The sequence below is a fragment of the Sinocyclocheilus anshuiensis genome, unplaced genomic scaffold, assembly GCF_001515605.1.
Source record: "Sinocyclocheilus anshuiensis isolate Anshui unplaced genomic scaffold, SAMN03320099.WGS_v1.1 scaffold431, whole genome shotgun sequence".
Classification (NCBI taxonomy): domain Eukaryota; kingdom Metazoa; phylum Chordata; class Actinopteri; order Cypriniformes; family Cyprinidae; genus Sinocyclocheilus; species Sinocyclocheilus anshuiensis.
Window position 1 is genome coordinate 304,547 of NW_015551065.1, and position 10,032 is coordinate 314,578.

Genomic DNA, 10,032 nt, shown 5'->3' on the forward strand with positions numbered 1-10,032 from the left:
GTAAGATTTTTTTACTCATTTAAAACACAATCAAATTTAATATGCTCCCTTATTCTTTTATATATTTCAATATGTACAAGTCAGAATAAGCATGTTGTTTGAATTTTTACATAAATATTGTTACATTCAGTTACACTGAATGACAATGGAACATTATTTCAACCAAATTTTGACATTTTATTCTCCAAAAACTTACTTGAAACCTTAAAAGTAGACATTTTACTTACATTTAATGTAAAAATAAAAATCATAAAATCACTTTTGTAAATTTCTTTTGATGCGGACATCTTAATGTCTTTGACCCAAAGTGTGCTTCTTTTTAACAAGGTGTTGCTGTTTACATCATTTCATTCAAACCATTTTGCATTTGGAAATAAATGGGAACAGTATATGAACGTTATATGAGCAGCCTTTATTTTGTCATGCCATGTTTGTTTTTAAATGCCTCATTGTGATTCTATCAGGAGTTTTACCAAGGAGAAATTGAAAATGTAGTTAACAAGTAAATGTAGTTGAAATGCACATGCTGATTGATCCACCAGTGTGCTTCATTTTGCTAGATAAGGATGGAACCAGAGCAACATATTCAAAGCCAGTGCAAGACTAATGATCTGGCATCATTTGGACAACCAAAAGGACCAGCAGATACATCCCCATCCTCCACATCTTCTCCTGCCCCTTCTACACCACCAGCGGCTCCAGCCAGGCCACGCCGGCCTCAGAGGAGCCCGCGGGTGGAAGGATCTATCGACGTATCGGAGCCCAAGCCTCCAGAATCTCCTAAACCGCAGCAGCTGAGCAACCAGGCTGAACCAACCAGCCCCAACAGCTCCAATCACCCCTCAGAACCTCAGCCTAAACTCACTGTTGCGCAGGTGGTGGAGGATTTCAGGTACGATTTTAACAATGTAGCTCACTTAAAAAGTGTTGCATTATGGTTTCAATTTCAACTGCCAATTATATTTTTTGGCCAAGAGTGAAAATATTACATTGAAAAGTTTGCAATATTACAACTTTATAACTGACTTTTTAGTAATTGACTATGTGCATAAATAGTGTTGAAGCCCATTTCTACCACTAATTAAAAAATAAAAGGTAATTGCGACTTTTGCGACATAAACTCGCAATTCAGATTTTTTCTCAGAAATACAGTTATAAACTCACAATTGCAAATAATAGTCAGAATTGCGTGATAAAGTCGCAATTGTTAGAAATGTTTTTTTTTTCCTCAGAATTGGATTTTATCATTCACGATTGTGAGTTTATATCTTGCAATTCTGAGAAAAAGAAGTCAGAGTAGAATGAATGAATGAATGAATGAATGAATGAATGATGCATTTGTATAGCGCTTTTATTGTGTATTGCTGTACACCCAAAGCGCTTTACAATCATATGGGGGGGTATCTCCTCAACCACCAGCAGCCATAGTACAACGGCGCCAGTGTACTCACCACACACCAGCTGCAGGTGGAGAGGAGAGAGAGTCATAGAGCCAAACAAGTAGATGGGGATTATTAGGAGGCCATGATTGACAAAGGCCAGTGGCGGCATTTTGGCCAGGACACCGGGGTTACACCAAATTCTGTTTCCATGGTAATTGCAGCTACTATATATTCCATGGTAATTGGAGCGCTCTTTAGGATTATGGGTAGTGTAGTTCTTCACAAGAAGTTTTTATTTTTTATTTTTTTTTTTTAAATGTAGTTCAAAATTGCTCTGACTAGGTGTCAAACTCATTTCCTGGAGGGCCAAAGCCCTGCAGAGTTTAGTTCCAACCCTGCTCTAATGCTGCGTTGAAAACCTCCTGGGACGTTCGTACTTACGAGTTGACAAGTTGTAATTATGACATCAGGTGCATTCAAGTCACTTTGGTCGGAACAAGATGGCGATTTAACTTTTCTACATAAAATTCAAAGATTTTTTTTAACTCTACATCTACAAAATGATGAAAAAGGAATGTGCATCATTATGTTTTTGCTTTTTCTGTTTTTATTCAATTTATGAAGGTGATGTAAACTGAATCATTATATATTCTATGGTTATTATACAATTATATAATATTTTATTAATTTCAACAAATTTACCATTAATACAGACGCTGCATATCTCTTGTCTTTGGCTGCACCCGTTGCATCCGACATGTTTTCTCACTGACATGCCCCCAACTCGGAAACTTGGGGCTTAAAGAAAATTTTGAGTTTCCCACTCATAATATCGACTTTGTGGTGACATTCATGTGCATTCAACTCGTAAATACGATTTATCCGACATGACTTGAACGCACCGTATCAGTAGCTCTGTACATCATATTCTATGGTAATTATACAATAATATAATATTTTGTGTAACATAGTTTTATTGTACATTACAAAAAAATAATCATTTTATTAATTTCAACAAATTTACCGTCAATACAGATGCTGCATATTTATAGTATTTGGCTGCGTGCGTCCATTGCATCTGAGACGTTTTCTCACTGACACGCCCTCAACTCGGAAACTCAGGGCTTAAAGAAAATTTCGAGTTTCCCACTCGTAATAACGACTTTGTGGTGTTGTTCATGTGCATTCAACGCGTAAATACGATGTATCCGACATGACTTGAACGCACCATAACATACATACCATGTAGTTTTCAAATAAGCCTGAAGGACTTGATTAGCTGGATCAGGTGTGTTTAATTAGGGTTGAATCTAAACTGTGCAGGGCTGTGGCCCTCCAGGAACTGAGTTTGACACCAGGACTAATGGCTTATACATAAGCATACCATTACTTGACAACCTTAGAGCTCATGTTTGGTCTGTCGTCAAATATTTACATGCTGTTCTTAAAGGGGTCATGAACTGCATTTTTTTAATATTTGATAATGCTTCCTAAGGTGCACTTGTAATATTGGTATGATTTTTACATAAAAAATTGTCATAATTCAGAAAAAAGGACATTTTCTACCCTGATTTTAGCCTTCTGATTTGAAAGCTCGGTTGGAAGGGGTGTGTCTGCTGTGAGACTTCAGGGGAAACGGCCGTTGATGTGATTGGCTAACATCTTTGCATATGAAATAAGTATTACATGTGGAGCTCTCTCAAAAACTTTTACTACATTTTTACTATTACAGCAGTTGAGATTAACTAGTGATGCAGAGTGTTGATTATAGTATTATATTTACTCCTGTCGCATGAAAGGTTGCAGCAATGAGCATTGTAGCCGAAGACAGACTGTTGAGCGTATGAATGCAGTGATCTTGTCATTACAACTCGAGTTTTGCACTTTCGCAAATGCTTTCATCATAAGTAACAGTGCAAGCACGATGTAAATAAGAGATGATTGACAGCTCCAGCAATTAAGATACCTAATACTAATACTTACATGTTGTGATATTACTGTCAGGTTCACATCTTGATGTTCATTGCACTATTACGTCATAATGTGACAAAATCTGAAATGAGTCATTTTCTGAGCTGAGTTTCAATAAAAGCTGTTTTTGGACTAACAAGGAAATTTTGAGCTCTGAAACTCACAGGATGTTTTTATAGTAAAATGACCTCTTACATGTCAATACATCCAGGAAATTTTTATTTCTCAATTCATGACCCCTTTAAAAATCAATTTTGGTGAAAGTGGATGGAATATTTTACTGCTGGAAGCCACCTGTTGCACTGTATTCTGCTTTTGGGCGAACAAGTGAACTTAAAGGCCTTGATTAGCCAGTTCAAAAGTGTTTTACTTTAGTACGAACTAAACTTTAGATTGCCAAGTGCACAAGTGCAGGTTTGGGCATGACTGTTGGCTGAACTGTAGCCTACCTGCACATCTACACTCTTAAAAATAAAGGTGCTTCACGATGCCATAGAAGAACCTTTTTGTCTAAATGGTTCCATAAAGAACCTTTAACATCTAAAGAACCGTTCTGTATCACAAAAGGTTCTTTGTGCCGAAAGAAGGTTCTTCAGATTATAAAAAGGTAAGAAAGAGATGGTTCTTTAAAGAACCTTTGACTGAATGGTTCTTTGTGGAACCAAAAATGGTTCTTCTATGGCATCGCTTGAAGAACCTTTTGAAGCACCTTTATTTTTAAGAGTGTACTTCCACATTCCAGATTATTATGGTTTACAGCATTCACAGCATCTACATAAAGTGCATACAGTTACTCATGAGAACACAGATTATTGCTACTTTTACTTTTTAAAACAATAAAACATTTTTTTGGACATTAATGTGAATTATCTTGAATTTTGAATTTGCTTAAATAGCCTGTATATTTTCCTTTGCAAATGTGGATCCTGAATGAATAATATATACATTTCTATTTAAATGTTTGGGGTTGGGAAGATTTTTTTTAATGTTTTTGAAATCTTCTATTTACAACACATCTTTACTTTCACTTTTGATCAATTTATGACATTCTTGCTCAATAAAAGTATCAATTTCCTGTATGTATAAAAAAAGAAAATTACTGACCCCAAAAATTTCAACAGTCTTTTTCCCCATTAACCTGCAGCAGTCCAGTGTGCTTAATCGAATTTAAAATAAATTTGAGAAGGCAAAAATGAAAATTTGCTAAAAATGTGCCCATCCTCAGGCCATCAAAGTTTTAAATGAGTTTGTTTCTTCATCAGAACATATTTAGAGAAATGTAGCATTCCATCACTTGCTCACCAACGGATCCTCTGCAGTGAATGGGTGCCGTCAGAATGAGAGTCCAAACAGCTGATAAAAACATCACAATAATCCACAAGTAATCCACACCACTCCAATCCATCAGTTAACATATGTGAAGTGAAAAGCTGAGTGTTTGTGTGAAGAAGAAAAAACCCATCATTAAGACATTTTAACTATTTTATTAACCATATTAACCATTGCTTTTGGCCAAAATGAGAGAGTCCATAATCCATAATAACGCTTCCTCCAGTTTAAAAAAGTCCATCCCCTGTTGTCATCTCAAGATTGTTTACAACCATTTTGGACTGTTTTTCACTTATAAACGGTGCTTGATCTTTGCATATTTCTCTCCTGATTCAGACGAGACTATTTTTTTTCCATGGGAGAAAGCAATATTATGTATATAGTGGACTCATATTTTAGATGGAAGCAAAATGTCTTAATGATTTATTTATTTCTTACAAACACTCAGCTTTTCACTTCACATATGTTAATTGATGGACTGGAGTCATGTGGATTACTTGTGGATTATTGTGATATTTTTATCAGCTGTTTGGACTCTCATTCTGACGGCACCCATTCACTGCAGAGGATCCACTGGTGAGCAAGTGATGTAATGCTACATTTCTCCAAATCTCTTCTGATGAAGAAACAAACTCATCTACATCTTGGATGCCCTGAGGTTGAGTACATTCTCTTTTTTGGGTGAACAATTCTTTTGAAATTTATGTATATTTTACATTTATAGAAATATGAGATTCTTCTCTCTCTTCGAAGAAACAAACTCATCTACATCTTGGATGCCCTGAGGTTGAGTACATTCTCTTTTTTGGGTGAACAATTCTTTTGAAATTGATGTATATTTTACATTTATAGAAATATGAGATTCTTCTCTCTCTTTGAAATAAAGGTTGATAGCCTACTGAATAGTGGAGGGATGCTTGTGGAATTCTTGAAAAATATACGGAATATTTATATTCCTAGCATTGTTTGGATCTTCATTGAGATGATTTACTAACACATTTAATGTGACACGACAAAACGAGGTTGCTTTTGCAAGTGTGCAGTGTTGTGTGTAGTCGTCCTGATGATGTTCTTACTCCCTTTCCATTTCCATTTCTTTAATTTGTTTATTCACTAATATGCCGCAAGGATACTTGTTTGCACAGTCTTTGCTTGCTGTTTGTAAATTGAAAAGATGAGTTATAGGGCAAACCCACAATCTGTCAGTGTCAACAGTCACAGCTTTGTTATTTCACTGTTCCAACTAAAGATATTCAGCAGTGAATTACAGGAGAAAACACTCACATTCACCTTATTATACAGTTGCATAATAATGCTGTTGGATGCGGTGCCTAAGAAAAACCAGCAGTAGTGACTGTCAGTATGTGAACATGTGTACACAGATGACTGCTCTTCTCTAATGTCTCTTTCTGCCAAAAGGGTGCACATTATCACGTGGAACGTGGGCTCAGCCATGCCTCCTGACGACATCACTTCATTACTGGGGCTGAATGTTGGTGATGGGAACACAGACATGTATATTATAGGGTGAGATTTCCATTGAGAGCCGCTGCTTTTCTAAAGGAAAGGTGCTCAGCATGAAAAGTGATCACAGATGCATACTTGGAAATGTTCCTACTGACAATTTCTCAGAAAATTTGAATTTGATGAATTTTCAACAGTAACCTTTTGAAAATTTAGGTTATATAATATTTTTAAATATATTTACGCCTCATATTATTATAATATTTTCATATTAGTCAAACGGTATTGTTTTCTCCTTCAAATCATGTCCTCTGTAACAACCATTCAATCCTTTTACAAATAGTTTTTGGTTGAATATCACAGGGTTGAAGGTCAGTGTTTAAACGGACAATAATAACAATTTCACTGCACCACAAAACCTTTTAGTATTTTATTTTAAAAGAACAACAATCACTGTGATTTTCTACCTCCAAAACAGACTGAAATATTTAGTTTGACAAGGTCAATCAGTGTAACCATAATGAAATACAAATGACTGAACTACATTTCCAGTAGAAAGTTTGGGGTCTTTTTTGAAAGAAGTCTCTTGTGCTCTTTAAAAACACAGTGAAAATATTCTGAAATATTATTACAGCTCAGAATAACTGTTTTGTATGAGAATATTTCAAAAATGTAATTTATTTCTGTGGTGTAAAGCTGAATTTTCGCATGATCTTTCAGAAATCATTCTAATATGCTGATTTGCAACCCAAGAAACATTTCTGATTATCACAGATGTTGAAAACAGTTGTTTCAAGATTCTACAATGAATGTAAAATTCTAAATAACAGCATTTATGTGAAATAGAAACCTTTTGTGACATAATAAATGCATTTAATGATCAATTTAATGCACCTTTGCTGAATAAAAGTATTAATTTCTTTAAAAAGAGACAAAGTCTTACTGAGTATGTGGTCAAGAAGACTTCATGTAACAGGCTTCAAATTCCATGATTCATAGACAAGGAAAGCATGATATATTAATTTCAATACCAGCAACATCAGATCATGAGATTTTATAAACTTTATTTAGTATCCTGTTAATGACATCAGTAGGACCTCAGACCCATACTCTGGAGAGAAGATAATCTAGACAATCAAAATAATACACTGTCAATTTTTGTAAAGCAAGTTTTCATCAGAATAAATGGAGTTATAATGCGAAGGTCATAATCTAGGACATGACCTACATAAGAACACTAGAGATACAGTATAATCTACCACCTGCCTTGAGGTCTGTTCTACCTCTCCATTCTGATATTTTTCTGTCCTTTAATTTCAGCTTCATCTCATGTCTGTATTTTCTTGCACCCTGTCTCAGCTTACAGGAAGTGAACTCAATGATCAACAAACGACTGAAAGATGTTCTTTTCACTGACCAGTGGAGCGAGGTCTGCATGGACGCTCTCAGCCCCTTTGGATATGTACTGGTCAGTAATGTTCCCTTTAAACACACACACACACACACACACACACACACACACACACATTCATACAGTTGTCATTAGAGCTTCAGGGGTCACATTATGTAACAGTGACTGAGTGGCTGAGAATGAAAATCTCTTTGCTGGTCTTGCGGCTCATGTTTCTATTTTCTATCAGTTAGACTCCTCTTCATTTTATCTGGCTTTATTTTCTGTGTGGAAAAATAATCTATGAAAACAATGTTGCTTACTATACAGTTTTGTCACTTTACATTTAGTGACGTTTTATTGTGCTGTTATTGTTATTACTTACAACTGTGATTGCTATTATTTATTTAATATCGACATAGTTTGTATTAATTTTTATTTATTAGTTTTAGTGTATTTAGTTTTGTTTATTTGGTACTTCAAGTTAAACTAAATGAAAATGAGACATGCTGCCCTGGCAACTATAGCTGAGATAAAATAAGTTTTTTTTTGTATATATATATATATATATTTTTTTTTAGTTTAATATTTTTTTTAATTTGATTTCAGTTTTCATGGTTTACTTTGTTTCAAGTAATGATTTTTTATGGTTTCAGTTAACAATAGTATTGCATACAGTGTACACACTTGCATTATGAACAAGCATCTTCTATTCATACAAAAACTGGAATACATACTGCACAGTTTATAAACAATGTGCGTTATTTTAATGTTATTTTACACTATTATAGAATGTATTAATATTATGAATTTGCATTTATTTTAATATTTTCAGTCTTCATTTTAATTTTAGTTTAAGTTTTAGTCTTTCAATCAATGTTTTTGTTTTTATGTTTAATGTTTTTGTCAATTTTATTATTTTATGTTTTTTTAATATCTATATTTAGCTTTATCTGTACTTTGCTTTTAGCTTTACTAATTTTAGTATTCAAATCTATTTTATTTCAGATAATTGACAAGTTTTTAAAGTTTTGATTCTAATATTTATACTTCAGGGTTATTTAAATTAATTAAACCAATTTTTATTTATAAACTGTTTTAGTTTTAGTTTTCTTTCTTTCTCTAAAATTAGAGAGTAAGCGTTTGGTACTCAGGTTGTGTGTTTTCATATACTCGGCTGGATGCAGGAAATATGTCCAATTCTTCTAATTCACTTTCAGTCCGCTTATCTCCTGTTGACTCGTATATCTGTGTGTGTTTCTCTCTGTCTGTAGGTCACTTCTCAGAGGATGCAGGGAATGCTGCTGCTGGTCTTTGCCAAGTACTTTCACCTGCCGTTCCTGAGAGGCATTCAAACACAGACCACGCGCACTGGCCTCGGCGGGATCTGGGTACGTTATCTGCACTTAGACCTTTTCATGGCCGTTTCTCAGGGTGCAATCTCATATTTCCCTTTCTGATGTAAATGTGCGGTTATTTGGTGGAACGCCACGTTTCTGTATCTGAATGTTTCTCAGCTGATATATCTACCTATTTATTTTATCCTCGTGTGCAGATATGAAAGGTTACAGGAAGCTGTTAACGAGGTTCTGTCAAATATCTCATGCTGTGCGTTACTGAAATATTAATAATGTGCTGAACAGCTAATGAATATAAAATGATGCCGTCATAATGATAAACTCACCTCTCGCAGCGAGAATTACAGTGTCAAATTTTATAACAAAGTTAATGATTGAATTACCAAAGCCAGACTGTTTTCCCCCTGGGTATTAATAAGCAGTGGTGTATTGTAACGAAGTAATAATACTTCGTTACAGTACTTAAGTATTTTTTGGGTTTTTTACTTGAGTTTTTATATTTCAGCCAACTTTTACATTTACTCCACTACATTTCCTAATTAAAATGTATACTTTTACTCCGATACATTTCCCCGAAGCATATTCGTTACTTACTACAAAATAGTCAGAAGTCAGAAGAACACGGACTGCAGGAAAGCAGGTTTGACAAATCAGTGGTCTGGTGTTTGCAAGTTAGACTCCTAAAAAACGAGATTAAAAAACACCTTTGCTCATGTGCAAACAAGTGCGCGCACAACCGCGGATGATTAATTTTCCACTCAAGTCGAGGCTAGTGTGTGCTGTGCGATACAGCATCGTCTGCGATAATATGGTAAGTGTTGTTGTAATGATGTGCGATCTGACATTATCAAGTAGGCTATATCACCAAATCACACACCGAGTGCACGCATGTGATTTATTAGTATATTAAAACTCAAAATTCCAGGCATTCTAAATTATAGACGGCAAAAAATGCCTCCGTATGGTTTTTATATTTCTATAATTTAATATAGTTAACTTAATCTATATAACACAGAGAGTACCGTTTTTCTGCAGATTTCAGCATGAACACATTTAATAATTATTTTATACAAGTTCAGTAAAGCAATAAGTGACTTACATTTTAGAGGTAATATTGCTTGTTTTTGCTCAATTTTGC

General features: G+C 34.7%; 1 protein-coding gene across 1 annotated transcript in view; it reads left to right on the forward strand.

Annotated features, from left to right (window-relative positions):
• LOC107662051 (phosphatidylinositol 4,5-bisphosphate 5-phosphatase A-like) overlaps positions 1–10,032 on the forward strand; it is a 30,818-nt gene that overhangs the window by 7,943 nt on the left and 12,843 nt on the right. Inside the window, exons 2-5 of the mRNA XM_016451912.1 lie at positions 561–892; positions 6,102–6,209; positions 7,506–7,614; positions 8,811–8,927. Coding sequence (XP_016307398.1) covers positions 567–892; positions 6,102–6,209; positions 7,506–7,614; positions 8,811–8,927 — 660 coding nt within the window. The 5' untranslated portion in view covers positions 561–566. The remainder of the gene's footprint in view (positions 1–560; positions 893–6,101; positions 6,210–7,505; positions 7,615–8,810; positions 8,928–10,032) is intronic.